This window comes from Balaenoptera musculus, chromosome 5, assembly GCF_009873245.2.
Source record: "Balaenoptera musculus isolate JJ_BM4_2016_0621 chromosome 5, mBalMus1.pri.v3, whole genome shotgun sequence".
Classification (NCBI taxonomy): Eukaryota; Metazoa; Chordata; class Mammalia; order Artiodactyla; family Balaenopteridae; genus Balaenoptera; species Balaenoptera musculus.
In genome coordinates, this window is record NC_045789.1 from 73,550,080 (window position 1) to 73,567,736 (window position 17,657).

General features: G+C 39.4%; 1 protein-coding gene across 5 annotated transcripts in view; it reads left to right on the forward strand.

Moving 5' to 3' along the window:
- The window catches only part of ATP8A1 (ATPase phospholipid transporting 8A1), a 236,182-nt gene that overhangs the window by 38,550 nt on the left and 179,975 nt on the right, over nt 1–17,657 (forward strand). For all 5 annotated transcript variants that reach the window (XM_036852631.1, XM_036852633.1, XM_036852630.1 and 2 more), the window contains one exon: nt 5,110–5,155. In XM_036852631.1, coding sequence (XP_036708526.1) covers nt 5,110–5,155 — 46 coding nt within the window. The remainder of the gene's footprint in view (nt 1–5,109; nt 5,156–17,657) is intronic.

Genomic DNA, 17,657 nt, shown 5'->3' on the forward strand with positions numbered 1-17,657 from the left:
ATGGGTCAACTGACCATTTAGATCATCAGCCTCAAAAACATCCAAGTGTCTAGGAGTACAAACAGAGGGGGTGTGTGTGTGTGTGTAAAACATCATAGTCCTCTAGCTGGAAATGGCATACTTGCCAGGGACCACTAGCTGAAAATTTAAGGGGCTCTCTTCTCACCTGTATCACTGCACACAGACTTACCATCCTTTAAATTGTACTTGCACTTGGCAGTCCTTAAGGATTGGTCCTTACTACAATTTTGTCTCTTTCTTTGCCTTATGTATATTCCCCTTTCTTTCTGTGTTTAACCTAATTTTCATTGAACATCTCTTTGCTAGGCATTGTGCTGTCATTTTTGCAAATTTTTAAAAACTTAATTCATTCAGTAACTTTGCAAGTTAGATTTTTAGCCTCATTTTAAAGGTAAGAAAGCTGAGGCTTAGAGAGGTTGTGTAACTTGTGCAAGAAATCAATGGAATCAGAATTCCATCCCACCCAGTGTTCTTCCTCTGTATTATTGTAGTGAGTCACCAACAATAATATTAATAACATTTATTGAGCTTCTGGGTTCCATGTACTTGCTCTATGTCCTTTTCATTTATTAAATCTTATAACAACTTTAAAGATTATTGATATTATCCCCATTTTAAAGATGAAGGAGAGGAGGCACAGAGGGGTAAGTTAACTTGCCCAAGGTCACAGAGCTAATAAGGCTGTTTGGTTCCAGAGCCCCTGCCTTATAATCACTGCTCTAAACTGCCTTTCCTTTTTTTTCCCTTTTCCCTAGCAAAACTATAAACTCTCTAGCTATGGTTTCTAATATCTCTCTCTATGAAAATACATGGTAAATAAAATAGTATCCAAGAAGTTTGTTTGCTTGTTTATAACAGAACTCTTATTGGCATATGTAATAACTGGATACTATTGGAAAGCAGCTAATCAGGCAGTTCCTGAAGGATGTAATAATAGTATTGTGGGTAATAAGATATCATGTGAAGTAGTTTTCCAATTAAAAAAACAGTGTTAAGAAATTGACTAAAAATGTTCTGTAAGAATGGTTTAATAAGAAGTTTATGTCAACGTGTAAGGTGATAGAAAGTTTGAAATGTTACTCCCTAGAAAAGGAAAAACAATCAGGTAAGCGTTTAGATAGTTGGACAAAGAGTATCTTTATCAGTAATTATAATTAATACGTATAATTTTTCATTCATTCAACAAAGATATGTGAAGCAGTACTTAGGTGCCCAGGATTCATTAGGGTATGTTTTAGGATGTGTTAAACTTTTGCTGCAGTAATCATCAAGTCCCAAATATCAGGGGCTTAAACATAAGTTGATTTTTCATGTACTCAAAGACACTGCAGGTTTTCGTCCAGGAGGAAGGGAGGGCAGGAGGCACCATTGGTCATGTAGTCACTCAGGGATGCAGCTGAATCAGGGCTCTGCTGTGTGGGATATCAGTGGTCACCAGACCAGAGGAAGGGAGAGAACGGAGGTACATAGAAATGGTGCATATCACATCTGCTTACAGCACAATATTAGAACTAGTGACATGACAAAAGGGAGCTATAATCTCAGTGTCCGTAGCAATAGAGGAGATTTAGATATTGGTGAATACAGTAATGTCTACCACTCTTACATCAGTGAATGAAACAAAGCTTACATTCTAGTAAGCCTTCCTTTATGTTCTGTTAAACAACCTTTTTTAAAAAAATTTTACAATAAAACAGTAAGAAGTACCTAAGACTCAACCACCCCAGTGAATTTTAACTCTCAGTGCTTTGGACACCTTAACATAATATGATTTCCTGTTTTTGTGTATAAGTAACAAATTACATATACGCTTACTTGAAAATATAGAATCATTGGAGAACTCTTTGTTTAAAAGAAAGCTGCATAATGTCAAATGTTAATTCTTATGGTAAGAGTCAAGGTTGTTAAATTGATAATATTCACCTTTAAAAACATGCCTTCTTTGCTATACACTTGTTCACTTAAACACTGATAAACTTTAATCATTATAAAACAAATACTTATTTAAAGTCTACAGTGTTCAGAGACCAAATCCTGGGAATATGCCAGTGAGTAAAAGTAGTTATGATCGAGCTTGCAGTCTAGTACAGGGGACGGACGTTACTCGGGTAACCACACCAGCTATTATGAGAATTAAATGATGCACTAAAGTCCTTAGAGCAGTGCTTAGTATATAATTAGTGCCGAATAAATGTTAACTGTGTGGTCATCATTCAAAGATCTTTTTGACTAAAATATAGAAAATGGATTGCAAGGAAAGAGAGGATTTTGGTAATAGTTGGTATGAAAACATAAAGATGCCTTAAACTAAGTGGTATTGTAAAGATAAAGAAATATGGAAAAATGAATTCAATATATATTTAGGAGTAAAATTGACAAGACTTACCACCATCTGAAATGCTGTATATCCTACTCATTTTATTAATGTTTTATCTCCAACAACTAGAATGTAAGTTCCACGAGAGCAAGAGTTTTTGTCTCTTGTTCATTGCTGTATCAGCAATAGTAACAGGGCCTGACACAGTATTTTGTTAACATTTATTGAATGAAGAAATACACTGGATGAGAGCGAAAGGGAAAGAAGGTACTTACGACTCTCAAGTTGCTGGTTTGTGCAAGTGGATGGTATGTGGTTCCATTCTGAGACAAGTACCTAGTCTTGGGGGTTAAAGTCAAAGACTTTAGGCAGTCAGAGACTGCCTTTTGGACATAGTGTGAGATGCCTTTGAGACTGCCAGAGGGAGCTGTCAGGGAGGCAACTGGATATAATAGTCTGGAGCTCAGATGAGAGTCTTGGCTGGTATATATTTAGATAACAGTTATCATTGAAATTGCAGTTATGAATGAACTATGAGAGTGGAGAGTGAGAAGTGGAGAGGGCAAGGAGTAAGCCTTGAGGAAATCCATCTCAGAGAGATAAAGAAGGGGCCATGGTGCAGGTAGAACACCTGGGTAGTGATGTCTTAAGATATGTCTAGGGAGGGAAGGGTTTCCAGTAGGAAGGGGTGGTCAGTACCACATGCTTAAGAACCATAAAGTTCATGGCACTATTTATACAGTAGAGTTTATTGGACCACTGTCAATCAAATATTGATAATATTAAATAATTCACTAGCTCTCAGTGATATTAAATGAACTCTGATTACAGGACAGTAGAAGTATTTGAACTCAGAGAATAACTATATTAATTTCTTCTGAACTATTAGTTTTAGAAGAAATAGGATCTCTTTCGGATACAATGTAATGATAAGATTAGAATGTACCTATCTGGGTTGGATCCTTATGTATATTCAAAACAATTGTTTCTTGACAAGTAACCTAATTTATTCTGTGGTGGGAAGGTTGAGGAAGGAGAGGCTCCTATATAAGAATTCTCTGCAGATGGAAAGAAATGTTCAGGATCTCCTTAAGTTTCACTAAGATTAAATTTCCAGTTTAAGTGGAGGGTTTCATTAATTAGCTTTTATTTGTCTCCTTCAGTTGGAAGTGTAACCATTGTCTGTCATAGATGTGCGTTGTTCTGGAAATATTTGCACTGCCTTCAGATATCTAAATTTGCCTTGGACCAAATTTATTTTGGGCCAAAATTTATTTTGGGTTACTTCCTAATTTTCTTAAGATCTTTATTAACAGCAAAAAAAGAGTAAGTATTTTAGAGTTTTACCAATCATAAAATATTCTCCACTGATGCTGCAAATTTAACAGAACTTTAAAAATTTATTTAAGAACCTTTGCTGGCAAATCATGTGCTTACTTTTGGAAGCAATAATTTGACTATTAAAAGTCTGCATTGTTACACTTTTATTAGTGAGTGTTTTATTGAGAAGGAATTGTGGTGTGTTCCTGCATATGGATGTGGCAGGAATCATTTTCAACAAGCCTTCCACAGAGGCGTTCTGAATGCCTTATTTGCATTTTGTGCAGTTCAGTGGCTGACTGTTCGGATGAACTGAGCTCACAGTGCCAGCTATCATGCCACTCCTCGTCAGCGCTGCTGTGTCTTGGAGTGCTTATCTACAAGCCCAGGCTTTTCTCTGGAAAAGTGTTTTCATTTATGCCTGTGATTCTAAAAACCATGTTTCTTCTCAAACGGGGAACTTAGGAACTCATTTTATTACACTCATGTCAACCCACCTTGTGGTCAGGTATGTGCAGCTAAACCTGACCCTGGGCTTTATATGATAGAATCTTTGAGCTCAGAGTCAGTTACACCCAACACATTTCTTCTGCGTCAGCAGAGGCTGATGTGTTATGCTCGATGCTGTAAGTTTAGACAGAAGCCATGGAAAAACCTCTAGTTGAACCGTAGAGAAGATAGCCTCCCCTGGCCACTCAAATTCTCACCTTTCCTCTGACCTTCCCATTCTCTTTCTTACTGCTATAAAATCTTGGCTTCTGTAGCTTTTCAAACTCACCCACCTAGACTTAGACTAACTCATTTGTTTACCGTTTAATTTTTTCTTGCTTTGGGAGGAGGGAAAATGAGACTCAGTGACTTGCGGTAGTGGGAGAGGGGGCTGTAGGGGAACAGTGGGGAGAAGCAGCTTTGTGCAAACGGTAGACATATTTGGTTCCCGTCATTGACAGACATCGGCACGTCATTAAATTATAGAGGACGTACTCAGCTAATTAGATAATGAATTTCATAAGAAACTGAAAATATTTCAGTACCATTATTAAATGGTAGTTATTATAGGTAATTCTCATGGGCAATCTTCTTTTTTAAGTAAGTTATTTAAACAAAAGTCTAAATCAGCCTTTCAGCTCCATCTTTTCTAGTACATTAAAACTTTAATCGTACCTGTATGATAATGTAAGATCCTTCCGAGGACCACACCCCTGTACTCCCAGAACAGGAGTAGCATATAAAGATGCTGTGGATTGCACTTTCGATTTTAAAATTCCTGCATACCCTGATTATTCCCATCACCACACCCTGGGCGTACTTATAAAATTGATATGGGTGTGAAAGGATAAAATCTTTGAGAAACATAAGTTTTTAAAATCTCTCTTTTGTAGTAGGTGCTATCTTGTTTTGTTAATCTCATCCACTTTTTCACAGTTTTTGTTTTTGCTTTTAAATTTTAGAAACGACATAAAGCTGATAATGCAGTGAACAAGAAACAGACCCAAGGTAAGAATTTTACATTTTGTTTCTCGTATCTGTCAAATACACTCATAGTAATACATACAAATCACTTCAATTAAATATAATTCAACTGAGAACACTGTGTATCTCTTAAGTTTTTGTTCCAGGATAGATTCTTCCTTTGTAGCATTTATTAGCATGATACTTAAATTCACATTAGAGTGATTTACCAGGGGTAATATTGATAGTTTTGAAAAGTAACATTTTTAATACATTTTAAATGCCTCATAGCAATGTACTCACAAGTACTGTCCATAACATCTGCAGTTGTTTTGACAGTGTTAAGTGCTACAAAATGTCTTTGTGTGTGTGATCTATAGATGTACTCTAGGTACGATTTATAGAAAATAATCAGATGTGATGTTACTTGAGTAAAAGGCATATTGGAAGCACTTTGAATTATCCTGTACTTGCAGAAGATATATACTCCAGAAATAAATACAACAGTTAAAACCAGGCCAGCTTCTGGGAAGCACATGGCATGTTGATGTGGCTCTTTTGTTGTGGGTCTCATTTTGATGGAGTTGAAACCCAAATGACCTTCAACACAAGCAAATAGACTGTTGTGCTCTCAATTTAAAAAAAAAAAAAAACCCAGGAACATGTGAAACAGACATCTTACCCCATCCCTGAGCTTTCCCACTCTGAGAATCTCATCTCTCTCTGAAGTTCCCTGATGTGATGAGGATCAGCCATGTCTGCCAAAATTAGCTGGTAATTAAAAACAGTATTTTTATACGGCTCTGACTTTTATGGGACTCTGTCAAAATGCCCTGCTTCTCTTCTTACCACCTTCTACCAAAGGGATTATCTGCTGATCTTTGATGCATTTGAAGAAGGTACATTTATTAAAGTATCACCTAGTAAATTAAATATTTACTGAGATTATACTTATTGCGGGACATATGCAAAAGTATAAGATGGGAACTCTATAAAGGTGAAAAATGATCTTGTGTGGAAAATGAAGGATTTGGATTACGTGATCTCAGTGTCTGTAGATTTTTGTGGCAAATGCTGGTTCCTGTGTCAAATGCTCTACGAATTCAAAAGCAGGAGAGAGAATTGTGGGGTAACTTGAGCTAGATCTTGAATTTCGGGAAAAGTGTGGATGAGCAGAGGCACCTGGGCAAGACATTGCCTGTGTGCCGAGTGAGGAAGGATGAAGAGAGCTTTTCCTGAGCAGAGATGAAGACGGCTGTTGGATGGCTTTGTGGAACCACTAGAGTGCCAGATGGGGAAAGGAGATTCCTGGCAAAGGGAAGCAAAGACATGATCAGAAAGGTAGGCCGGGGTCAAATTTTACAGGGCCTTGAATGCCAAGCCAGGAGGTTCCAGCTTTTCTTACGTATGCTGAGTAGCTGTTGAAGGTTTACAAGCCGAAAAGAGATAAGATAAATATGCAGATTAAAGTCGGAGAGCAGAATGACACGGAATAGGGGGCTCTTAGAAGCCTGAGGACTAAGCTACTCTAGGGGTTTAGGTGGGAAGGGACAGCCATAGGTATTGAAAGGGGGAAAAAAAAAAAGCAAAAATGTTTCAGGTACTGGTATTTTTGGCAACTGGTGCAGTTTTCGCATTTGTTGCCATGTTGCTCAGAATGTTCAGTAACAGCTTTTGAACCAAAAATATGTAACTGTTTTTTCCAATACGTAATGTGTCTTGTGGCAGAGGGCTCCTATCCTCAGGGACTAGCAATTACTTATTTTCAAGCCTTGGCACAAGAAGTCAGCATTGTACAGTTGAAGAGTAGCCGTCAGAGCCGTGCTGATGTAAGCTACCATACCCGGTATGGATGGGTTCTCTGATTTTCCAGGTACTTGCCTACTTCCAGAGATACTCCCTTTTTGCCCACTATTCAGAGAAAAGATTCTTTCTTGGTTATCATTCTTGGTTCACCACTTCATTCTGGATTAACAGGATTAGCTCTGTGGTTAAAAAGTGAGAGGAAAGTCTTCTATAGTATAGAAAACTCATGTCAAAAATAAAATATTAAGGCTTACATATAAAAATCATTTTAAGTCAGAATAGTTGGAAAGCCCATGTTCAAGAAATTATGGTCTTTAGTTTGCTACTTGATTGTTTTCTTAGAGAATCAAATCGTTCTTTTTTTTTTTTCTTTGCCTAGTTTGAGTATTTGGTCGTCTTTTTGATTTTGCAGTTGATAGGTGATAACAAATATTTGAGTAGGATACTATTTGCTGTCAGATAACTCAAATTACTGATACTTTATATGAAAGCCATCTGTCGGTAGGCCAGACTGAAATTCAATTTGCTTTCCTGAGTTGAGGCAGGAAGTGGTGTAGGAGTGGGAAGGGGGTTATTTTTGACAGGCAATTAATCTATGACAGATATTTTTAGTATTTTACTTAAATTTCATTTTCTAAATGTTTATCAAGACCATGTAATATATGAGGACGTCTTTCCCTCAGATTCAAATATTAATCCTTCTATATTCTTAGAAAAATGAATATTTTCTCTCCTTATTTTGCATTGAGGCACTAAAGAGTGACATTTTTCTCTGTCACTCCCTAGTGACTTCAGAAATACAAATTCATGATTTCACTTACAACATTTTCAGTGGACTGGTACCTGTCTGATGCCTCATTTTCACCAATTAATGAACTTGATCAGGGGTTAAATTCTGGATTCTGCAGAGGGCAGGTCTTCCTAATCTTTGTGTCCTCACAGCTCTAGCCCAGGGGCCCGTCCTTAGCAGGTGCTCTATGTGAGTGACCGAACCACTCTCTGTATAGATACTTCAGCACAGATAGGAAGCAGGAAGAGACTAGAAATGAAAGGAGCCTCCTTGAAAGTTCATTATCTAGGGTGTGAGCAAGAGAAAAGCAGTATTTCCAAAACACTGTGTCCCAGACTGTTTCGCAGGCGCTGATAAAGATAAAAAAAAAAAAAAAAAAAAACTAACATGGTAGAAGTTCTTGCCTCCTCTTTACTGACTCTGTTGAAGTCATCATATCATCATTTTACTCTGCTCTGCATCCTATGAACACAGCACTGTGTCCACTTATCACTTCCACTGCCCAAAAGCCCAGAACACTGCCGTATTCAGGACCCCCAGGTTTTCCTGGCATCTAAATTTACCTTATTTTCTCTGATTTCTTCCTCAATATTTGAGCTCACAATATTTGACATACCCTCCCTCCACGTGTCTACATACACACGGGAGGCAGTCTCTCACTCTGTGTCCTAAATTGGGTTTTCTTGGCCAAACTTAGCTCTGCAGAAACTTGTTAATTATGCATTTGTAATTATCATTATAATATGTATATTGAAGCCAATCCCCATATGAATTTGTTGTAGTGATTGAGCTAGTTCTCTTTTTAAATTGTAAACTTATGCTTTTATTTTTTGTGGAAAACTGCTATGGCTAGTATTTCAAGTGGAATGACAGTTTCACATAAAGTCACAATATGGAGGCCTGGGAAAGGATGGGGTTCAGGTGCAGACTAAAGAAAGATATTTGGGATCTAAAAAATTAAAATTAAAGATGCCTCTTAATGAAGTAGATTTGCTGTTTTAAAATCCCAGGTTTGGATATATTCCCTGAAGGATGGTGTACATACATTCTGTAGCTGAGAATGTCTGGGAGACACCTGTGACATCTGGCAGCCCATCAGCCACCTGACTGGCTGCTGCCGTTGAACGAGGGCCACATTAGTACCGTTAGATTGTTTCATACCTTGTTTTGTTAGTAGGTATTAGATTAGAATAAGTCTTTAATAAAGCAGTAGAATAAGTCTTTAATAAAGCAGTTTTGCTCTGTTTTAATTTAATTTAGAAAAAGATAACATGAAATTCTTTTTAACTAGGCACAGAGCTAAAAATAATAGATCTCATCTCCACCTGATTCGTCTTTTCCCAGAGCTACATCAGCCTCTTAAGAAGTGGAGTTGAGTTGGTGACCGCTGATAACCCCTAACAAGGCTACTTCCCTGCAGGGCACATAGTTGCTTATCTCTGACTGCAAGCTATTTCACCTTTAAAGTCCTTTATGAAGAAGATGTTGAGTTGGTGTGGGTTGAATTTGTTTTAGGTTGTTAAGCCTGAAATGACCTACTAACAAGGCTGAATCCATCTGGTTGAGTTCATTTCATGCTAAGGGACTTAAAATAGCACCACTTTCCTGGCTTACTGAAAAAGCCAGTGTGCAGCTTTTTTGTTTCCCTGGAGGTGTCTGCACATCTGATCCATCCATAAGCCTGGACCTGTACTCTGCCACGTGTACATCAGTTACCTATAAATAGTTCTTAGAAAGTATTGTTTCCATGAGCATAAAAATTGGACTTAAAAATTGAGCACATATGTGCTACAGAATGTTTTCAGACACCTCTAAGATTGTTAATATCCTCAAATTAAAATTTTAGAATCGTACAATTTTATGAACTGAACTGGTTAGACATTTTTAGCAACAGCTCTGGATGAAGAGGAGGTATTTATTTGTGGGGAAATACAACCGCAGATTATCTTTCATTTGTCCCATAAATAAAAGCACACCAAGAAACAAAATCCACTGAGGAAATTGAGGGCCATAGATAAAGTGAAAGGAGAAAAACAGGTGTGACTCCAAGTTAGAACGTTTATTGTTTCACTTCAGTAAGTCTTGCTGAACATCTGCCTTGTGTAAGACCCAATGCAGAAAATGCAGAAAGAAACCAGGCTTCTTGCTTGCCCTATAGGAAATTAGAATCTGGTAGGGAAGAAAAGATGCTCACTGATACTATGATACGAGATAGAAAAACTAATAAAGGCCAAATGAGAGAGGTGGGGATTCAGAAATGTCACAAGCAAGGATCACAAAGACGAGTGGACCTTGAGTAAGCGGAGCTGTGGGCGTGGGTGCAGGGATGATCCAGGAGGAAATGGGAAGGTGTGAGTTATATTCTGGGAAGAGCAAACACAGACGTCCCTTGGTATCCATGGGGGATTGGTTCCAGAACCCCCGCCGATACCAAAATCTGATTCCTTTATACAAAATGGCATAGGAGTGGTGGATGCAGGACCCGTGGATACGGAGGGCTGAATGCAGTCCGTTTTGGCTACAGCATAGGATACGTGGCAGAGAGCAGTGGGGACAGGGACGGGAAGGCAAGTTAGGGTCATAATTTGGAGGCTTTGAAAACCAAGGTGAAGAACTTGGAGAGAATTACTGAAGGGTGTGGCTAGGTTCCCAGTCATACTTTTTAACAAAGAATGTGACAGCTGTATGGGGAGGGGTGGGGTGAGGCACAAAGGGAGACTGACTTTTGATAACTTAGGGAAGGGGAATAGGGTGGTGGCAATGAGAAGGCAAAGGAGAATACACAGTGAACAGATCCAACTGGACTTGGCAAAGGAGGGGAAGCCCCATCAAACACCAAATGCTGAATTAATAGAGGACCGGGGCTGTGATACCCACTAAATCCAGCATGTAAGAAGTCATAAAATAGATAAGCAACAAGAATTTAGCATATAGCACAGGGAATTATCGTCAGTATCTTGTAATAATCTGTAATGGAATAAAATCTGCAAAAAATCTGAATCACTATGCTGTACACCTGAAACTAATGCAATATTGTAAATCACATCTCCTTCAATTTAAAAAAAAAAAAAAAAAAGTCACAGTTCTTAACTGGAGTTCCAGGTCTAAACTGGAGAGCAGACGTGGGGCTGGGAGAACTGAAGCCTAGCTGCAGGGAAGGGTGGAATGACTGGTGAGGCGATGCAAGGAGATTTTTCTTTCAAGGAATTTCTCAATTACATAAAGGAAAAAGCAAATGATTCATGACTCTGAGCAGCATTGGGGGGAAAATAAAACCATTCTGAGCGAAGGAGGTTGCTGCCCCTTGTGCTCTGATCACATCATCTCACCCATATTTTTTTTTAAAATAAGTCACTGGTTCTCAAACAGCTTGCTGAAACTCACCCCTAGAGCTTCTGTAGGCCTCTCAGGGGACCCCAGAATTTCATTCTAAAGAAATTCTCAGTGATGCTGGCGCTGCTGGTGAGGACCCTTGTTAAAAGATTTAAAGTGAGCTGGAAGAAGTGGTGTCGATTCACTGAGAAATCTCTGTAGAGAATACGGTCGGGAGTGGAACTCAGGAGGTTCCCTTTGTCTTTTGTGTCAGAGGATCCCAAGCAGATTGTTGCTTAATTTGACCTTTATAGGCAGGTTCAGGAAGGAGACTTTTGTGCAGTGTCAGTTTGTGCCACAAGAGGTTTTTTGCCTTCAAGTTGTCTTTGTAAGGGTCTACATGGTGAATGAATTGATGCTTTAATATGGGTATGCTGGTTTTCCTTCTCTGCCCAGTTCAAAACCGTAGTCTCAGCGGTTCTCTTAGCCTTCTCAGTGCACTAAAGCTCCTCTTCAGTGCTTCCTGCCACTTAGGGATTGCAGCATGCTGCCTTTGCTGTGGTTTCTCTATCTCCTGTGACAAGGGTAGTGCCCATTATCCTTTCCGATAATTTGCCTTTTGTTAACCTATTTCAAGAAGTGGCTTGATTGCCCAGGAACGACACCCCACACTCTCCAGTGACTCTTTCTGTAACGTCCTTAATGGTAGACCGGTTAGATCGCCGTGGTGATGGCTTCTCTCAGAGAAGCCAGTGTGAGACCCTCAGCCAGCACCTCTAGGTGTACGACATTTGATTGAGTCCTGAGAGACTAACAGTTTCTCCAGAGCCTTTGATTAGGGAATTCCCAAGGGACTCTAACAGACTGTTTTTATTTCAACAGAAAATCCATTACAACAAAGCTGTTAAGTAGCATCCTGCTCAGTAAGAACAGGTGACATTTGAGGTATTTGTTTATAATCTGAGCTCTCCCATGCATACTGTCAGACTAATTAGCCAGTGTGGAAATTATAGCAGGTGTGTTTGGGGAGCTGCTGAGAGGTGGAGGAGATTTGCATTTAAAAGAAAGAGCTGTTAAAGCATCCTAAGACAGGCCATTGACATAATTCTTTCCTAGCTTGTTCTCAGTCCCCTTCACCAGGCATCACTGATCATCTCCTCCATGGCTCACCTTCTCTAGAGTTGTGAAGTAAGTGTACTTGGGCCCAAGAAAGCTAAAAGTTCAGCAAAGGACCCAGCGTCATTTCTTGTTTCCTCTAAACCTGGTTAGAGCTGGGTTAGAGGAGGTCAGTGATTAAAAATAACTAGGTTTCTATTTCAGTCACCAGCATAATACATGTGATATGGTTTATTTTAATTGTTCTATGGTTGGATGTTTAGGAACCAGTTCAGAAGTAAAGACAACAATGAATTGTGACTGACTTTTATCCAAGCCTTGATTTGTACAGAAACCTTTTTTTTTTTTTTTAATTTTATTTTTGGCTGCATTGGGTCTTCGTTGCTGCATGCAGGCTTTCTCTTGTTGCAACGAGCGGGGGCTACTCTTCGTTGCGGTGCACGGGCTTGTCATTGCAGTGGCTTCTCTTGTTGCAGCGCACGGGCTCTAGGCACGTGGGCCTCAATAGTTGTGGCACGTGGGCTTCGGTCGTTGTGGCTCCTGGGCTCTAGAGCACAGGCTCAGTCATTGTGGCTCACAGGCTTAGTTGCTCCGCGGCATGTGGGATCTTCCCGGACCAGGGATCGAACCCGTGTCCCCTGCAATGGCAGACGGATTCTTAACCACCGCGCCACAAGGGAAGTCCCCAGAAACCTTTTATATGTCATGAGCTGAGTTTTAACTTCACCAGAATTCTGTATTGTTCTCTATATCCTAAGATAGGTCTAGCCTCAAGTTTGAAGAAGCTATGCACTTCTAGCTTTTATTTCTGTGTTACGGTTTTGTAGATCAAACACAAATGAAATTGGGTGTGGAAGGTAGAAGGGATAGAAACATCCTCAGTTCTAAGAAGCCTCCAGGTGATGCTGATGCAGGTCTCTGGACCACCTGTTGAGTGGCAAGGTTCTGTACTACATCCAAAAGTATGTTACTCTTAGTTAGAATTCTAATTCAGTATAGGACATAAAGGTAATTTACACTTGGATTAATCTAGGCCACTGTAGCTCTCAGAATAAGTACCAAGTACCCATCAGATTGACAAAATTCAAGCGACTGATAACAGTTTGTGCTTGTCTAAGTTTATAGTCAGTGGAACTTTATATATTGCTAGTGACAGTGTAGATTGCCGTATGGAAGTAATCTGGTAGTATCTGGTAAAGGTACAAGCACAAATACCCTAGAGCCAGCAGTGCTCCTTTGGGACTCCTCTCCTATAGAGTACAATTACGTAAATACATTTCAGTGTTATTTGAGGTGGTAGAAAAAATTAGAAGTCACAATTTGCATTGAGAGGAGGATGGTGAATACATTATGATATAACTGTTGTGTAAATCAGAGTTGTTTCACAGCTGGACTGGACTACCTCTGTGCTGATCTCAGAGACACCTGGAACTGTGATGCTGAACCTTGGCCAAGAGAAGGACGAGATGGACTGCTGTTGAATTAATGCTCTCTGCAGGGTTTGAAACTCCCCTGAAGCACCCAAAATTAGCTCCTCTGCTTAGTTTAAGGATGTATGTAGATTGATGGCTTACCTGGTTTAATTTGTAACATAATCTGGTTTGTCTAATTGACTGGGGGGTATAAAAGATCCCCTGGAAACATTTTCCGAGGCTTTCCTGAAATTAAGATTTATCCTCCATATCATGGAGGTTCAAAATCCCTGTCCGAGGTGAACGAGAAGGGACCCTGGAGGGCTGTGCCTAGGAGTTTCTCAGACCCCTGATGCTTGCCTGGGCTTTTATTTTCCCAGTGTACCATATCCTCTAGTTTGATTAAAACTTTTCTTGAATACACCCTGTGGAGTCTTGTGAGTCTGTTCAGTTATCTGACCCATTTGTAATGGACACATCCATACAAGGGATTATTTCTCAAAAAACGGGTTGTCTCTGTGCTTTGTCCTGGAAGTACACGTTAAGTGGAAAACCAAGTTGCAGAGAAATAAATTTTTAAAAAGAAAGAAAACAAACATGCATATGTGCATGCCTGTCTAGAGAAAAGTATGTGAGGATGCACCAGCATTCCTTACCTTGAGAAAGTGGCATGAGAGGAGGAAAGAATCTCAGCTTTTCCTTTATCTAACTCCAGTTGACTTGGACAATAATACATTGATTCTGCAGTTTGATAGAAAACATTGTTAACTGAAAATGTATTTAAAAGTTTCTCAGACATATCAGTTTTTGCAGTAAGCCATAGTTTCCAGTGTATGTCTTCAGTGATGAATGGAGGAAACCATTGGCTGGAGCGTAGGGGAGGAGAGAGTAGGAGGATGTACTGTCTGGGTGGAGGCAGGCATCCCCTAAGAGATGGTAGGAGGACAGGCTAGTTTACAGAGGGAGGGTGGTGCAGAAGTGTCAGGTAGGGGAGGGACGTAGGTAGGTTCGAATGTGCATGGAGAAACCATCCGAGCGAGGTTGAGGGGAACGAGCAGGTGGGGAGGATGGACAAGTGAAGCAGATTCAGATGGTTTTCCAGGTTTCAGTGAAAGTGGCCAGGCTTCCAACCTCCCTGGTGGAGCAGACCCCCTGGTGTGGTCTGGTCAGCTGAGTTTGGGAAGCCTGCTGTGACGCTTCCATCCTGTAAGGGGAACCCAGGAGAGTGGTTCAGGGCTATTTTCAGATGTGAACTGACCAGTCTCTTCCAAGTGGCAGCATTTCAAGGAGGGCTAGTTTAGATTACAGAGCTGGAAGGGGTGGCCCAGAGCTGACATCAGAGGACATTCATGTCCCAAACACACAAGAACATTAGTGCATCTAATGGTTGTGTAACCATTTCCAGCTGCTCACATTGGAAACATTTTAGGAACTTATGAAACTGAGAAGGCTATTTTAAGCAAATGTTTAAATAGTCCATTGGCATCATTTTATGTAGCTGTTTTTTTTTTTTTTTGGAGTTATAATTCACATACCATAAAATTCATTATTTTCAAGTATACAGTTCAGTGTTTTTTAGAATATTCACAGCGTTATGCACCCAACACCACTATCTGGTTCTAGAATCCTTTCATCACCCCCACAAGAAACCCCAGACGTATAAGCAGTCAATCCCCATTGCCCTCTTTCATGAGCCCCTGACAACCACTAATCTACATTCTATCTCTATGGATTTGTCTGTTCTGGGCATTTTATATAAAGGAGATCATACAACATGTAGCCTTTTATGACTGGCTTATCTTCAAGATTCATCCATGTTGTCACATGTATCAGCATTTCATTCCTTTTTTATGACTGAGTAATATTTCATTGTATGGCTTTACCCCTATTGTTTAACCATTCATTGGTGGATGGACATTTGGGTTGTTTCCACTTTCTGCCTATTATGAACAATGATACAGTGAACATTTGTGCACAAGTTTTTGTGTGAACATTATGCTTTCAGTTCTCTTGGATATATACTTAGGTGTGGAATTTCTGTATCATGATAGCTCTGTGCTTAACTTTTTGAGGAAATGCCAGAGTGTTTTCCTGTATAGCTATTTTTTAAACATTGTGTATATACTGTTTTTAACATGAGATCTGTTAGGGAACAGGGTTGTATCTTTAGTAAATCTATGTAACTACTACTATGGCTTCATATGGCCCCAAACACATAGGAACATCAGTGGATCCACTTTCCATCCAGCAAGTATCGACTGAGCACCTTTGTGTTGCTGCATGGAAACACTGGGAATACAGCGGAGAACAGAATAGAGAATATTCCTGTGGTCAAAGATTTTGGAGTCTGGGGAAGGAGAAAGCCTTACATAAATCCTCTCTCAACTAAATATATAGTAAAACTGTCATAAGTGCTCTGAAGGAGAAGTGCAGGAAGCTCATTTAGACTTGAGGGTAGTGGTAAAGGTGTAGGTGTCAAAAAAAATATCCCCTGAGAAAGTGGTGTTAAAGCTGAGATCTAGGTGAGGATGGAGGGAAAGTGTGTTGCAGTCGTGGAAACATGTGCAAAGGGTTTGAGGCAGGAAAGAGCGTGTTGCTTTCAGCACGGCGGGCCTGGAGAAGGGGCAGAGGGGGTGGTCAGAAGTGGTGACGGAGATTAGGCAGGTGCTGCTTCATCAGAGGGCTTCGGGGTGTTTGGACTTATGAGCCAAGGGGAGCCAGTCGAAGAGTTTTAAGCAAGAAGTCACTTAATGTTGTATATGTATGTATGTGTATAAGGATATATGAATTGATACGTAATAATCCATAATTGTACTGTATGTAAAATCATTGTACTTTGTCATTATAGCTATACTGTAGAAACTAAATTTGAAAGAGATCAAGAGTGAATGTAGGAAGCTAGTGGTGAGGCTAATTCAGACCTCCAGTTGGGAGATGACGGTTGCTTGAAGTAGGGATGCCGGTGTTGGTCATGGTGGAGGAGATAAAACAAGGTGTAATTTCATATGCTTAGAGCACAAAATCAACAGGATATTTTTAGTAGTAAAAATTATTCATGATTTCCAAAGATTTTTTTTTTTTTTTGCAGAAGAGCTTAAAAATAGAGAGATGAACAGTGAGGCATATGAGCATAATAAAACTGCCAAAAACCATAATACAGCATTGTTAACAAGCCAAAATTTTTTTCTTAGAAAGTATTGCTACTCCCCCCCCGCAACAAAAAACCCTACTGGAACTAATAAGTGAATTTTACAAAATTACATGATGGCAAGGTCAGTGTACGAAAGTTTAACGCGTTTCTATATACTACCGGTGACTAACTGGAAAATGGAGTAAAAAATACAACTTATAAGAAAAAAGTCATCCAATGTCAAGAAATAATGAAAGACCCATACACTGTAAACTCTAAAACCTATTGGAGAAAATTTATGAAGACATGAATAAATGGAAAGGTGTAGCTTGCCCATAAATTGAAACACTTGAGCCCCAAATCGAAGTCCCAGGAGAGTTTGGAGTTTTTTTTAGAATTGACAATTCAATTCTAAAATTTATATGGAAATGCAAAGAATTCAACATAGCCCAAACAGTATTGAAAGAGAACAATGTGGGAAGACTACCTAATTTCAAGACTTACCATAAAGTTAAAATGATCAAGGTGGTATGTATTGGTGTGAAAATGTGTAAATTGATCAGTGGAATAAATACAGAATCCAGAAATCGGTCCACCATAGCACCATGTCAGTTTAACGGGGGAAAGAAAGATTTTTTTTAAACAGAATCTCAGATATGTTGATTGAAACCTTAATACAAAAATACTGTATGATTCAGGGCATATGATATGCAAAACTAACTTACGGTGAATAATTTATATTTGTCTCTGGGGATAGGATAATGGACCGTAAAGTGGTATGAGGAGTCTTTTTGGAGTTCTGCATCTTGTCCTGAGTGGTGAATTCACAGGTGTTTACAGTTTTTAAAAAACTCATTGATCGGAATACGTAAGGTCTATACACTTTGTTGTAAGTTATACTTCAATTAACGAAGGAACACCTCATGAGTGTGAGCCAGGCAGGTGTCCTAAATACAGGACAGGGAAGTAGGCTGCCTATAA